Source organism: Convolutriloba macropyga, chromosome 9 (genome assembly GCF_964194025.1).
Source record: "Convolutriloba macropyga chromosome 9, txConMacr16.3, whole genome shotgun sequence".
NCBI classification, from domain to species: domain Eukaryota; kingdom Metazoa; phylum Xenacoelomorpha; order Acoela; family Convolutidae; genus Convolutriloba; species Convolutriloba macropyga.
In genome coordinates, this window is record NC_134476.1 from 47703333 (window position 1) to 47718774 (window position 15442).

Consider the following 15442-nt stretch of genomic DNA (forward strand, 5'->3'; position numbering starts at 1 on the left):
ATATAAAACATATAAAATTAGGGAGCGACTAATCAACGAGAATTACAAGAGAAAACGTTGGTTGTTGAGTTGTTGTGTTGTTGTGTTGATTTGGACAACCCCCTAAAAAAATTTCCTGTTTAGCCCTCTTGAGGTGCTTGAGATGTTTTCTTCTTCTTGAAATAGTTGAAAGGCGGATAGAAATATTCTAAATGGGTTTACTACGGATAACGAAAAGTAGATCCTTCCTATTTAACAACGATGACTCCTGAATTCAGTAAAAAGCCGTCACTTTCATCTTGGTAATTTCTGGACCTGTGTAACTAGTCAGACTTAGTTATTACTAAGACCAGCAGGGAATGGCGGACTTCTTGTCGTTGACGTTTGCCGCAAGAAAAAAGACGGTTCTTAGTTAACTGAGAAGAAATATTTTTTTTGCGTCTTTCCTCTTTTGCTGGGAGCTGTGTGATAATTCGTATATAACTTTCAAAATCAAGAAGTTGTCTTTTTTGAGACTTCGTCTTATTTTTTGTTCTTCCTTTGCCGCAGGTGTTCTTGTTGGGTTTAAAGAAAACTGTTTTAAACAATTTTCTTTAACTCTTTTCATTTTCGGGCTTCAAGTCTAATATATTCGGTAGAAGAGCTTTGAGGAATTTTCAAAGTTTACTCAAAAATTTGTTAAAGGGTTTGATTTGCAATTTAGAGAGCTGAGCAGTCAGTCTGAAAATCAAAGCTGTTTTTTCTCTTTCTCTTCGATTGTTATTTTTTCAAAACACTTTTCTAAGTTTTCCATTTTCTGAGATTTCACTGCAATACCTGAGCAGCATTTCCGTTTGGCAACTGCAAAATTAGCTAAGAAGTTTAGGTTGACCACTTGTTTTGCATATCGAGGCCAAGAGTTGTCAAAAATTCAAACTCGTTTTTCTGATTTCAAAAAAATATGCTGCCGTTCCGCGTTATTGAGATCCAAGTTTGATATATTGACTGAAATAGCTTTCTGATAATTCCGTAACTAATTCAAGTTTTTCTGCAAACCATTGGGCTTTGCGATCAGAAATTCAAAATTCTCCTGTAATCAAAACTTGTGATAATATAAAACTATTCTGATTTTTCTTGAGATCCCAAAACAAAAAATTTCAGTCTGAAAATCAAAATGTGTTTTTGAATTTTCTGATTTCAAAAAAAATTCTGACATTTTTTGTTTTGGAGATCCCAAAACGATATAATGGTCAGAAAGGTCCACTGGCTCTTGTAAGACTAACTCAAGAAGCGACTATAAGAATCTTTCTGTTGATAGGATATGCCGTTTTTTTTCATTTTTCTAATTTAAGACCCATTTCTTGATTTTTGGGTGATTCTTCGCAGATATTCCTCTCAAACATGAAAAAAATAGCTTTCACTTGCTTTGAAATAGTAACTGGTTAAGGTTCATCAATCGATGTGCTATCGTAACACAAAAAATTTTTGGACGACAAACTAAAAATTTTGGAGGTTATTTGTCATAAAACATAGAAATTTTTGGATGGATCTGACCGTGGAACAGGACATCAGAGGTAACGTCTGACACATCGGGCTGACTTTTGCCCTTAATGTATGAAACCAGTGCAAGAACGATTCTCTGCTTGGGATGACTTCTGAAATCCAACTCCCGAAAAAGTTGTCTTTTTTGACCTCTGATTACAGTAAAAACTCCAGATCCGATAGAGGGGACCGTCATCTGCTGTTGTCACGACCAAGGAGTCGATGAACTCTGTATGTGTAACATCAGAAAGTTTCTTGAGTGTCGGTTGTCACAATTAACATGTAACAAAAAATTATTTCTAGCTTTAAAAATTTAAGTTTTGAGATTTTGGCTTTTATGTTTTGAATTCTTTGCACTAGCATTGTGGGACATAAAGTCAAATTTTTTGCGCCATATTGTCTTCAACTTCCGTATTGAGCTATCTTGAGGTTGCATCTGCAACAAGAGTGAATCTATAGGTTTTTAGGTTTACTAATATGATATCACTTGAAACTACAGAAACTGATAAAGGTAATGGCTCCTGATTAAAAGTTGTTTTTTTTTGGTTTCTTAAAACTTTTGTGTAAAACAGTGTAAATGATTCATTAACTGAAAAATTGTTCCAATGATGGTAGCGTTGATCAATCAGATTATGAATTATACAATTTACAATCAAACATAAGGTTATAACGATAAAAATTTATGTAATCACTTTGAATCCAATTGGATGAAGCGAAGCATTAACGATGCTTACATTAAATAGACTATAAGTGCTGATTCATAGGAAACAAAATTATTTGGATATCAGTTCTCATTATTGAACAGTGGCCTCCTTCACATACTTGTGCCATTATGTGATATGGCTCACCAATTCTTTGGTTTAGACGTTGGAAGAGGAAAACCATGTCCTGGCTCTCGTCATAACGCCCGAACAGATCTGAATCTAACTTTTACTGAGTTCCAAATTCCAGAAAGGCTCAAATTCTAATACAGAGGTGGATTTACGGGTACAGGTCTCTTTTCTAGTACATTTCTTAATACATAAACACATGTTCAGTTACGAACTTGAAACCATTTCATCGTAGAATTCCTTTTGTCCAGTAATAATGGATTTCAAAAGTGGAAAAAAATGTTTTAATTAAAGAAAACGGCTAAAAGCGTAAAACGGCTAAATCTTATCTCTCAACTTAAGATTCATAATTCGAGATTCTTAAAATTTGGTTTAAATTAGTATCTAAAAATGCAAAAGAGCGCCTAGCATTTTCTTCACATACTTGATGATGTGCAAACCAAAACATCAAGCGAGATTTAAATAAGCAATTTTCATTCTCAAAATACCTCAACGTCTAAACGGAATTATTATAAAATTTAAGTCACCGACAAGGTTCGACTTCAACCATTCATTGAAATTTCTCACCAAATCTCTGCTTAAAATATTTGAGCTGAATCTTTTTTTTAATTAGTGGGGTAGTGGGGTGTGAAACCTGTCCGAGGAGCGCTTCATCTTTCAAAGAATATCATTGAAATTATTATTTTTTGTTTCATAACCTTGTTTTATTATCTAACACCTTCAATTTCAAACTGTACTAACTTATTTCAAAATAAACACTTTACTGTCGATCTTCAACTAAATACTTCACCTTTAAATAAAGAACTAACCTTGCATTAATGTATTTACGTAACGATTTACTAAATTTTATAACACCTGCTCTCTTAAAGAGCGGTTGCATACAATACTCCGGGAAACAAATTTAGGCAAACATTTTCATTTCTAAGTTGAATCTCTTCGACGAGCAAAGATTTCAATGACACGAGCTCGTTCGCTATTATTGGAGTGCTCTATTTAGTTAATTCACAGGCCATAACGAGATGAACAGACCTATTGGAAGAGCAGTTTCTAAGATTTTATGAGTCGAGCTGCGTTTAAAAATTGAGAATACGATTTTAAAAACCCAACCTATATAGTCCCCAGTGGTCAGTTCATATCAGAGTCAGCACATACAACAATTTTCTGTGTTTGTGGACTTGAAATAAGACTTTTCTGCGAGTCCATTTAATTTTCACGTCTATATAGTATCATTTTCAGATACAAGTCAGTTTTAAAACAACCAAAAAATTTTTTAAAAAAAAATTCAAAAAAAATTATCGGAAATTTCTTGCTTTTGAGATCCCAAAACGATATAATGGCAAGAAAGGTCCTCTGGATCTTGTAAGACTGACTCAAGAAGCTACTATAAGAGTCTTTCTGGAATGTTGATAGAATATGCGGTTTTTTGATTTCTCTGATTTAAGGTCCATTTCCTTGATTTTTGGGTTGTTCTTCTCAGATATTCCTCCCAATGTTAGAAAATTGCTTTTTCTTGCTTTGAAAAAATAACTAGTCAATGTTCATCAATCAATGTGCTATCGCAACACAGAAAATAATTGGTCGACAAATTATATATTTTGCAGGTTATTTGTCAAAAAAGGTTTTTTTGGATGGATCTGACCGTGGAACAGGACATCAGAGGTAACCTCTGAGACATCGGCTGACTTTTGCGATTTTTGTTTAAAACAGTGGCAAATGATTTATTAACTGTAAAACTGTTCTAATGATGGTAGCATTGATCAATCAAATTATGAATTATGCAATATACAACCAAACATAAGGTTATGACGATAAAATTTTTGTAATCACTTTGAATCTAATTGGATGAAGCGAAAAATTGAAGATGCTTACATTAAAAAGGCTCTAATTGCTGATTCATAGGACACAAAATTTTTAGATATCAAGTCTCACTATTGAACAGTGGCCTCCTCCACATACTTATGCCATTATGTGATATTGCTCACCACTTCTTTGAATTAGGCGTTGGAAGAGGAAAAACATGTCCTGGCACTCGTAATCAAGGCCGAACTGATCTGGATCTAACTAAAACTCAGTTCTAAATTCCAGAGTGGCTCAAATTCCAATACAAGGGTGGATCTACAAGAATTCTCACGGCCACAGGGCTCTTTTCTAGTGCAATTATCAACTCGTAGACACGTTTTCAGTTTAGGATTTGAAACCATTTCATCGCGGAATTCCCCTTATCCGGAAGTTATGGATTTTAAAAGAAAACATTTTTTAGTTAGAGAAAAAGCGGCCAAAACCTTTACATATAAATCATATCTCTCAACTTAAGATTCATAATTCGAGTCCCCTAAAATTTGGTTTAAATTAAAATCTAGAAATCTAAAGACGTAAACTTGCATCATCGCTAAAGGCTGCAAATTTGTAAAATTTGAAAACTTCAGAGAACACTAGTTTGAAGTGATGGTAATAATTGTAAATTAAGGTGACAATTGCTTAAAATATCTTACAAGATACCCCAGTCATAATCGGATGGTATGACTTCAAGTTGTCTTTGAATCTTTTGCGTTTGTGCACCCCTCAAAAATTTTCATAAGTTGCAATTCTTCGACGAGCAAAAACTCCAATGGCATGAGCTTGTCCGCTATTATTGGAGTGCTCTATTTAGTTACATTCACAGGCAATAACGTGATGAACAGACCTTTTGGAAAAATAGTTTCGAAGATTTTCTGAGTCGAACTGCGTGTTTAATAGTTGAGAATACGATTTTAAACACCCAACCTATACAGCCTAAAATGGTCAACTCATCAGGGTCAACACATACAACAATTTTCTGGGTTTTTGAACTTGAAATGAGACTTTTCTGAGAGTCCATTTATTGTCACATCTATATAGTATCATTTTCAGATGCAAATCAGTTTTAATACAATCAACTGCATCGAGTTAAGCATATAGCTGTCAATCTGGAGAATACAATATTGTAGTTGGTGTTGCCAAATTACTTCCGAGTTTGCCAAGTTGCCAAGTTGGCGTTGCCAAGTTTTTGCAGCCGGACTTTGTGAGGCGACATCTGCGATCGGATTGAATTTTACTTGGCTGATGTTTCCTCAGAGGAAAACGCGAAGTCAATTCAACAACTCATTTTGATTAGCGAAAATGAGATTATGAATTTATTCAAAATTACAATGTCGCTCATTGTTGCGTTGCAACACTTATTTTTGTTGATTAGACTTGCTTTAAACGCTTTAAAGACTTAAATGCTTTATGCTTAAGAAGAACTCAAGCTCAAAAGGAAACAAGTGTTGTTGATAAAATCAGATGAAATTATGATTTCTTAGTTCAAATCACGTGGTAATTTATTGTTGCGTTTGTTGAAGAAGTCATCTTGAGTTGAAGTTTTGAAGCTCTCGCAATATGAAGGTCAAAAGGTTGTTAACCACAACATAACCCGGCCTCCTTGAACGAGTTCAATTGAAAAGTAATATTGAAGTCACTTAAGACCTTTGACACAAGACATTTCACAGAAAATTTTTGACGAGGAAATTGTTTTCTGAAAATTGATTGTTGTTTGCCTTGTTGTCATCTTCGTCGTCGTAGTCGTCATCGTTGTCGTCTTTGTCGTTGTCGTCATCATCATGCTCGTGGTCATTATCAACATCATCATCATTGTGGTCGTCATTGTCGTTGATGTCATGAAGGTGAATGATTTACAATTAGCTTGACAGACTTCAAAATATTGCAAATAGTGAATGCTGATGATATTGACTTGAATATTGATTGCTCATTGTCTAAGGAACGCTTATCTTCCGGTCTTGTTGTATTGAATTGGGTTGTGCTGCTGACTTGTCAATCCTCATCCATTGAGTCATCCGCTGTCTTCCATTTGGGTAGCTGAGATTCTGGTCTCTCCTTCTCCAATGGAACCAGTCTGCTTACTGGTCGTATGTAGAGTCCTGTTTGCGTTCTAACTTGGACTACTCGTACTATCTTGTCATTTCCGTCGAATATTTTTGTAATCCTTGCCAGTGGGCATAGCATTGGAGGCGTGTTGTCTTCCTTGATGATAACAATGTCATTGACTGCGTGCTGTTGTTTGTTATCCTGCCATTTTGGTCGATGTTGAAGTGTTGTCAAGTAGTCCACGGACCACTTTTTCCAAAATTGTCTGACAATGTTGTTGATGCCTTTGAACCTTCTGTTTAGTGTCCGATTGTCTTCTTGAGATGGCTACGGCAAAGCTGTCAGTGGGCGTCCAATAAGAAAATGAGCGGGTGTTAGTACTGAGGGGTCATTGGCATCGCTAGAGGGGGCTGTAAGTGGGCGAGAATTGAGGATGGCCTCAATTTGAGTGATCAGGGTTGTGAAATTCTCAAAAGACATCTTTGTTGTCCCCACAGTCCTGTAAAAATGTCTCTTCATGGATTTTATTGCGGCTTCCCAGAGACCTCCAAAATGAGGCGTCCGTGGAGGAATTGTCAACCAGTTTATCTGATGTCCTGTAGTGAAGGCATCTACCAGTTCCTTGAATTCTCTGTCCATTAATAATTTACGAAACTCAATTTCTCCAATGAAAGTCCTTGAGTTGTCACTATAAATATTTTCGGGCAGTCCACGTCGTGCTGTAAAACGTTTTATGGCGTTCAGACAGTCCTCCTTGGTCAACGTTGTCACTGTTTCCATATGGACGGCCTTTGTGCTGAAACATACAAAAAGGGCAACATACGTTTTCTGCAATTTTCCGCTGCTGTCTTTTATGCTGAAAGGTCCACAGTAGTCCAAACCAGTGTGGGTGAAAGCAAATGATGAAACAACACGTTCTGTTGGCAGATCTCCCATTTGAGGCTGAAGAATTCTGGCGTCGTGGCGAATGCAGGGCTTGCAGTTGTAAATAATTTTTTTAACAGCTGATAGTCCTCCGGGTATCCAAATTGTTTGTCGAAGATAAAATAATGTTAACTGTGGGCCTCCATGGAAGTTCCTTGCATGAGCTTCCCGAATCAGGAGCACTGTGATTGGAGAGTCTTTGGGAATAAGGACAGGAAACTTCTTGTCTATGTTGTATGGCGAATTTGCTAGTCGTCCGCCCACGCGAACAACTTTATTGTCTGGGTCGTAGAAGGAAGAAAGTTTGAAAAGTCGTCCTCTTTTTGGCAAAATCTTTATTCTTCGTTTTGTGGTACTGTTGATCAATTCTTCTTCACTTGTACCTACTTGTTGCTGCAAATCGTTGAATCTTGTTGGTTTATCTGAAATACCTAATTGAGCTGTACAAAGCTTACCTACCTGAACCTTACCAATCTTGCCTACCTCAACCCTACCACCCTTACCTACCTCAGCAACCTTACTTACCTCACCTTGACCAACCTTACCTACCTTAACCTTACCAACCTCAACCTTACCTACCTCAACCTCACCAACTTTACCTACCTCAACCTTACCGAGGGGTTTATGACAATACACATTCTCCGGAATGTTGTTACATTTCCCTTCTGTCATTGATGAAGATGATTGACTAACAATGGCATCAAACTCTTGCAAGTAAAGTTTTTGAATCAGGCTGTATATGGCAATCCGTCCAAGGTAAAGATCTGAAGAGTTGAGTTGAAGTGACTGAAATTCAGATGCTATTTTAGCTTCCGACTTTTTCTGTTGACATCTTTTTGATGATAGGTTCCTATTCTGGGAGTAGCATTTGGTATCGAATTTTGTTGGATCTGTTCTGCTGGCAATGGTTTTCTGGCTTTGTTGTTTGGCCTTCTGAATGAATTTCTTGACATAACAAAAAATTCGAACCAGTTTTCCAAACGAGGATGTTCGATGAAATAGCTGAACTATTGAGTTGTTCTCCTGAGTAACAACCATTGTTGTTTGCTTCAGTGTTTCTCCTTGCACTTCGTTGTTCACTGCATGCTGATGTTCTTCAATTGATTCCGACTTCGGCCAATAATCTTCGCTTTTTTCTAGCCAGCTGGGTCCATTCCACCAAAGGCTGTGTTTGGCTAGGTTTGCGGCTGAGATTCCTCGTGATGCGCAATCGGCAGGATTCTCCTCCGTCGGCACGAAATTCCAATTGCTGGATGGAATGAGGTTCTGAATTTTTGCAACACGGTTGGCAACGAATGTCTTCGACTTTCTTGGAAAGTTTTGCAGCCAAGCCAGTATTACCGTTGAATCTGTCCAAGCGTACACTTTTGGTGTCGGGAAACGTACGTTGATCGTTCAAAGATGATGATATCGCTTCCACCAAATTTGCTCCAAGAAGTGCTGCACAAAGTTCCAACCGGGGAACGCACAAACTCCTTATTGGTGCAACTCCTTATTGGTGCAACTCCTTATTGGTGCAACTGGTCTTTGCTGTCAACATCCTTGTGTGAACTGTTCCGTCGAAAGATTGTCGTATATACACAACTGCGGCGTAGGCTGTAGTTGATGCATCACAGAAGACATGAAGTTCAATGTCCGATGATGCTGGCGAGATTGAAACTACCTTTCTGGGCAGTGTAATAGTTTCCAATTCCTTCAGTTGAACTCTGAGTCGGCTGTACTGTTGCTGAAGGCATTTCGACAAAGCTTCGTCCCATCCAAGTCGGTCCATCCAAAGCAGTTGAACAAAAGATTTGAATTGAATTGTAGGTGAAAGCCATCCCAACGGATCAAAGAGCCGTGTAACTTCTGACAGTATTTCGCGTTTTGTAGATGGTGTCTTTTCGTCTAGTTTTGCTATGAAACTGAAGTGGTCTGGATTTGGGTTCCACTTGACGCCTAAAGTTTTTATACTGTAGTCGTCGCTTTTAATCGTCATCTCGTCGGTAGTTTCTCGAAAGTTTGCAGGTAGCCTTTCAACAAGTTCTGGGTTACTTGAAGTCCACTTGCGAATCTCAAACCCTGCCTTTGAAAGAACTGCTATGATTGAGTCCTGCAGTTTCATTGCGCTTTCCAGATTGGGTGCTCCTGTCAACAAGTCGTCGACGTACATGTCTGTCGTGATTCCTAGCTGTACATTTTTGTCTGTAACATCTTCCGCTAAAACTTGTAATGGGCGAATAGAATGGAACCCTGATGATGCTATTCCGTACGTGACGCGTGTCATCCTAAATGTCTTTATATCTGTTGAGTTCGTTCCATACAAAGTAGTCGATGATAGTCCTTATCTTCGGTATCCAGTTGCACTTGTCTGTACATTTTTGCAATGTCTGCTGAAAGTGCTACAGGATACATACGGAAACGGATCAGGATGCTGAATAGATCTTTCTGGATCTTGGGTCCCACCATCAGTCTATCGTTCAAAGAAATTCCACTGGTAGTCTTTGCTGAACCATCAAAGACTACACGCAGCTTCGTAGTTGTACTTGAGTCCTTGAACACACAGTGATGGCTGAGATAATTGCTTTTCTCTATTGGCAGTAGCATCTCCTTTGCTGGTACTTCTTCCATGTGTCCTAGTTTAATGAACTCATTGATGAACTCGTTGTATCTTCTGTACAGATCAGGCTGTTTTTGAAGTCTATGAAGGAGACTTCTAAGTCTTCGTTGTGCTTGCTGCTGGGAATCCCCCAGTTCTCCAATTTCGTTCTTAAACGGCAGTTTTACGATGAACCTTCCTTCAGGGCTTCTTCGTGTGGTTGACTTGAAGTGTTCTTCACATCTTCTTTCTTCGTCGGTCAGATGTTTAGTTGCAGGCACTTCCTCGATTTCCCAAAAACGCTGCAAACTGTCTTCAATTGATGACACAAAGTAGGTTTGCAAATTGGAAGAATTGGAAGTTTGCACGTTTTCGCGTCCAATTGCTAACCAACCGAATACTGAGAGCCGATAAGTAACGGGGATGTTTGGTTCTTTCAGTCTGTTGTTCCCAACCATCAAGTCCTCGTAGTGTCCAGCTCCAATGATTAGATCAACTTGGGCGGGCTTGTTAAAGTCGGGATCAGCCAACTGTAGTTCCTTTACTGTCTCCCAATTGTCTGTGTTGATGTACCGAGAAGGTAAATCGTTTGTCATTTTCGTTAAAACTGACGCGTCAATGATAATTGGTGCTTTGTTTTTTGGTTGAAGGCAAAGGTCAACAAATCCGCGATTAGTTGAGACTTCATTTCCTCCGAGTCCAAAAACACGAGTATTGTTCCTCTTTCTCTCTAGCTGAAGTCTTTGTACTGCAGCGTCAGTTACAAGAATATTCTGAGATGCAGAGTCCAGAATTGCTCGCAGATATACTATTTCTCCTTGAACATTAACAGGAACAATTGCTGTCTGAAGAAAAATTTCCAGTGTCTTGTCTTCATGGGTGAGGGCTGCTGTTATCTTTTGATCGATAGTTGTTTGTTCTGCATTACTGCTGGAGGCTCCAGATGAAACCTTCTCCTGATCTCTTGCGTTGGCTTTGCGGCTGTTTCCAAACGAGTTTTTCAATTGATTTACTTGATGCGCATCTTCTCGATGCAACAACGTGTGATGCTTTCGTCCACATTGGCGGCACGAAGAACCATCGCAACTCTCTGCTCGGTGTCCTGGTCTTAGACAATTGAAACAAAGTCCTTTGACTTTGATCAGCTGCGCTCGCTCCTTGACACCTAAACCTTTGAACTTACCACATTTGAAAATTCTGTGTTCCTCTTCACAACATTCGCATTGCTGATTCGTTGTCGTAACATGAGTGTGAAGTTGTCTCTGTGGATGATTTTGTTGCGTATGCGATCGTTTTTCGATATTTGATGAACTGTTGCTTGGTGCTGCTGACTCCAACGCCTGATCACGTTCCTCCAGGAATGTCTTTAGTTCCTGATAGGTCTGTAGTTCTTTCCCCTTTGAAGAAAGCTCCCAGAACTTTCGTGTTTCGATGGGCAGTTTTTCTGCAATCAAATGGACAAAAAAGGGGTCCTGATGCTCAACTGGTTGTCCCATGTTCCGAAGAGAAAGTCTGTGCTCCTCCATTGTGTCGATAAGTTTTCGTAATTCCCGTGTGTTTTCGTGTGAAACTGGTCGATATGGGACAATTCCATGGATGTGGGCTCGAAGTATCAATCTCCTGTTGTCGTATCGGTTCTGCAAAATTTCCATTGCAACATCGAAGTTGTCGTCGGTGACTGTGATTGAAGTTAACATCTTCGAAGCTTCTCCCTTCACTGCTGACTTCAGGTACTGTAATCTCAAACTGTTTGTCAACTGATCGTTATCTATTACTGCTCCCTTGAAGCGATCATAAAAGGAGATCCAGTCCAAGTAGTTTCCGGAAAAACTGGGCAAGTCGAGCTTTGGTAGATTGATGTTCTGTATATTCCTCGAAATCGTGGTGCTTCCGGCTGCAAATGAGCTCTCTTGTGACGAGTGTCTTGTCTTTCGCTGAACAAACCGATGAACATAGTCAATGTTTTGGCATATCTTGTCATCATACTCCTCTGTCTCAACAATTTCATCGTCCAAGTTGTCAGGATCATCAAAAAGAGACTGAATCTTTTGGTTCTGCTCAGATAGGAAGGCTTGCTTCTTCTTCAATAGTTCAACTATCTGCTGCAGTCGAATAAGGTCGTCTTTATTGATAAGTGTGAACGGTTTGTTCATTATGCCGTCTGCTTCATTGTAGAGTTTCGTTGCAACTCCTCTGTGAGCCCACGCGACTTTCGAAGAAGTTCTAGATTTTCTGGCATGTTTCTGATATGCTGTTGTCTCACTGTTCCTTGCTTTGTTCTTGATGCTGTTCTTTAGTTGTATTCTTTGGCTGTATTCTTTGTCTTTATCTGTTGTTGTAAATCTTTTGTGGCTAAAAGCTCAGAAACAAGTTAAAACAGCGTGAATGTTGTAAATATAGGGTTGTATCTATCCCCCGCAAAGGTGCGGCCAATTTTTACGCGCGAACTTAGTCTTAGTACTTCAGGGGGCAAAGTAAGCTAACAAAAACCGTGTTCTCGGTGAGAACTAGAGAGAGAGAGAGATTGACTTCCCCTGAAGTTTTTCAAAAAAAAGTATGCAGAATCTTGAGTATACAGTTACCCCACTAGATATCCTCTACCGGGTCTCTTGGTTAGGTTAATCAACCTAGTTATACAAGTTAATCAACTTGAATAACATGTGGGGGAATGATGGTATCTAGTGGGGGGTCCGCTTTTCAATTTCCCTTTAAGTTTCCCCTTTTTAGGTTATCAACAAATTTTTGAGAAGAGTGAATGCTTTGGGTGCTTAATGCTTCGACTATTTTATCCTTAACCTATTTTTCGGCGGACCATTAAATGTTGCGTTGCAACACTTATTTTTGTTGATTAGACTTGCTTTAAACGCTTTAAAGACTTAAATGCTTTATGCTTAAGAAGAACTCAAGCTCAAAAGGAAACAAGTGTTGTTGATAAAATCAGATGAAATTATGATTTCTTAGTTCAAATCACGTGGTAATTTATTGTTGCGTTTGTTGAAGAAGTCATCTTGAGTTGAAGTTTTAAAGCTCTCGCAATATGAAGGTCAAAAGGTTGTTAACCACAACACTCATCAACTAAATAGACAATAAAGAAGATTCAATTAAAAACCAGTTCATATCAACCGTAACTAACGTTTATAATGTGAGCAATCCCCAAAGAAGCTTGTTCAGTTTGCCTGCTAAGAACGGAGGATTAGGTATTCAAAACCCAGTGGTAAAAGCAAGTGAGCAATTTCCAAACAAGCAAGTGAGAAATGTCCAAAAAATCATCTTTCCTGTTTTAATCGGAGAAAAGTTATCAAAATCTATCACCAAACATGAGAGAGCAGCGTACATATAGACTTATTGTCTACTCACATGAAATTAAAAATATTTTTATATGTCACCCAATAAGTACGGACAACATGTTTTAGTGACAATTATTAGCGCTCTGATATTTTTGTCACCCAATGAGTGGGGGCATCAAACTTAAATCAAATTGACGATAAAGCTTGCGCGAACAGCCTAAAATGGAATCAATTTGAAAATGTCATCAACCAAAAAACGACAACATGTATCCTGAAGAAGGACCTCTAGCTATGGTAATGCCTCCAATCACATGTTTTCCTTCTAACCTTACCTAAGTGGGAAGAACAAAAGCGTATTATAATAGAGACCTACTTCTTGTTGTGAAGAAAAACAACGGACTGCTGATATTAGATTAGTTAATCCGCTAATACGTGTCGATGACTAAAATCATGATAACCAAGTTAATTGTTAATTGATTTTTACCCTCTAAAAAACTAAATAGACAATTATCCAGCTACGCTTGAAATGCATAAAAAGGAAGCATTGAACTGCAGTGTAAAACACCTCTATCAACAAATTTGGTGGTGAAAACTAAATGTAACCTTTGTTAAACTTTAACTGCGATGATTTCTTATATGACAGTTTCCTCTAATTTTAAAAAATAAGAGAGTGTTACATTTCAATAATAACATTCTGGCAGTTTCTAATACTTATTCCCGGTCAAATAAATCAAACAAAATATTTACTGGTTATGAATAACTTGACAATGAGTCCCAGAAGAGTATTACATATGAGGATTTGTTAGAACAAGCGTGCTCATCAGAGAGGAAAAGAATGGGGCAGAATTTCAAAACAGAAAGCTTTTGTTGGTTAACAGCAGAAGTGTCAGAGAGAGACAATTTTGTTTTGTCGAAGATTGAAATCCAAGATTCCATGGCGCTAAGATACGGTTTACCCCTAATAAAACTCCTTGTAAAATGTGATGGCTATGGAGAAGATTTCCGTGTTCAGCACGCCCTCATTTGCAAAAAAGTAGGCTTGATTTCAAAAACGTATAAGGATATTAGAGATTTATTGGGAGACTTATCGTGCCTTGCATGGACCTACACACAAAAGGAGTCAACACTTCGTGTCAGAGACACTGAGGAAAAATCTTAAAGCAACAGAAATCCAGAGGATGTGCTGCAAAGCTGCGCTGACAAAAAGAGGAGAAAATACTCCTAGGCCTGCCAAGAAAATCATATCGCTTTAACTCCCTTAGTTTTCAGTGTTGACGGTATGTTGGCCAGAGAGAGCAAAGTTTTTCTCATAAAATTGTTGGACAGACTCGCTTCAAATTGGGACAAACTTTACAGAATTATCATGAACGGTGTCAAACTGAGATTGAATTTTGCAATCCGAAGGGCCTCAAATCTGTGCATAAGAGGAACTAGATCTAAATGGAGATCGTTTCGCTATGAACATGGAGCTTGTAATTTGAACATTTTATAATTTGAAGTAATATTTTGACGTTCCAGTTTTAATCGGAGAAAAGTTATCAATAATCTATCACCAAACATGAGAGGGCAGCGTGCATGTAGACTAATTGTCTACTCACATGAAATTAAAAATCATTTTATATGTCACCCAATCAGTAGGGACAACAAGTTTTAGCGGCAATTATTAACGCTCTGATATTTTTGTCGCCCAATGAGTGGGGGCATCAAATTTAAATCAAACTGACGATAAAGCATGCGCGAGCAGCCTAAAATGGAATCAATTTGAAAAATGTCATCAACCAAAAAACGACATGTATCCTGAAGAAGGGCCTCTAGCTATCATTATGCCTCCAATTGCATGTTTTCCTTCTTACCTGACCCAATTGGGAAGAACAAAAGCGTATTGTAATAGAGGCCTACTTCTTGTTGTGAAGAAACACAACGGACTGCTGATATTAGATTAGTTAATCCGCTAATATGTTGTGCTGATGACTAAAATCATGATAACCAAGTTAATTGTTAATTCATTTTTACTCTTTAAAAAAAACTAATTAGACAATTATCCAGCTACGCTTGAAAAGGCAAAAGGAAATTAGAGATTTATTGGGAGACTTATGGTGCCTTGCATGGACCTACACACAAAAGGAGCCAATACTTCGTGTCACAGACACTGAAGAATACTCCGAGGTCTGCCAAGAAAAACATATCACTTTAACTCCGTTAATTTTCAGTGTTGACGGTATGATGGCCAGAGAGAGCAAAGTTCTTATCAGAAGATTTTCGGTCAGACTCGCTCCGAAATGGGACAAAATTTACAGCATTATCTTGAACTGTGTCAAACTGAGATTGAATTTTGCAATCGTAAGGGCCTCAAATCTGTGCATAAGAGCAACTAGATCTAAATGGAGATCGTTTTGCTATGATCGCGTCTTGTATCATTTAACGAAAGACGTAGATGGGGC

At 38.2% G+C, this 15442-nt stretch overlaps 3 protein-coding genes across 4 annotated transcripts in view; 1 reads left to right on the forward strand and 2 right to left on the reverse strand.

Moving 5' to 3' along the window:
• Positions 1-15442, forward strand: part of LOC142345814 (very long chain fatty acid elongase 2-like) — a 493465-nt gene that overhangs the window by 138326 nt on the left and 339697 nt on the right. The gene's annotated exons all lie outside the window — the stretch shown is intronic.
• LOC142346245 (uncharacterized) lies at positions 6159-9402 on the reverse strand. The gene is made up of 4 exons (XM_075398760.1): positions 8689-9402; positions 7751-8402; positions 6594-7558; positions 6159-6539 (listed from the first exon to the last, which is right to left on the reverse strand). The coding sequence occupies exons 1-4, from the start codon at positions 9400-9402 to the stop codon at positions 6159-6161; spliced, it is 2712 nt and encodes a 903-aa protein (XP_075254875.1).
• LOC142346246 (uncharacterized) lies at positions 9414-11867 on the reverse strand. The gene has a single exon (XM_075398761.1). The coding sequence runs from the start codon at positions 11865-11867 to the stop codon at positions 9414-9416; it is 2454 nt and encodes an 817-aa protein (XP_075254876.1).

What these genes read in the sequence shown, in the direction of transcription:
- LOC142346246 (XM_075398761.1), bottom strand. Translation starts at nt 11,867, where the DNA reads ATGAACAAACCGTTCACACTTATCAATAAAGACGACCTTATTCGACTG.
- LOC142346245 (XM_075398760.1), bottom strand. Translation starts at nt 9,402, where the DNA reads ATGACACGCGTCACGTACGGAATAGCATCATCAGGGTTCCATTCTATT. An exon ending in GACAATCTTTCGACGGAACA is followed by an intron (nt 8,403 to 8,688) that starts GTTCACACAAGG and finishes GCAAAAATTCAG; the next exon opens with AACCTCATTCCATCCAGCAA. An exon ending in GTATTGTCATAAACCCCTCG is followed by an intron (nt 7,559 to 7,750) that starts GTAAGGTTGAGG and finishes TAGGTATTTCAG; the next exon opens with ATAAACCAACAAGATTCAAC.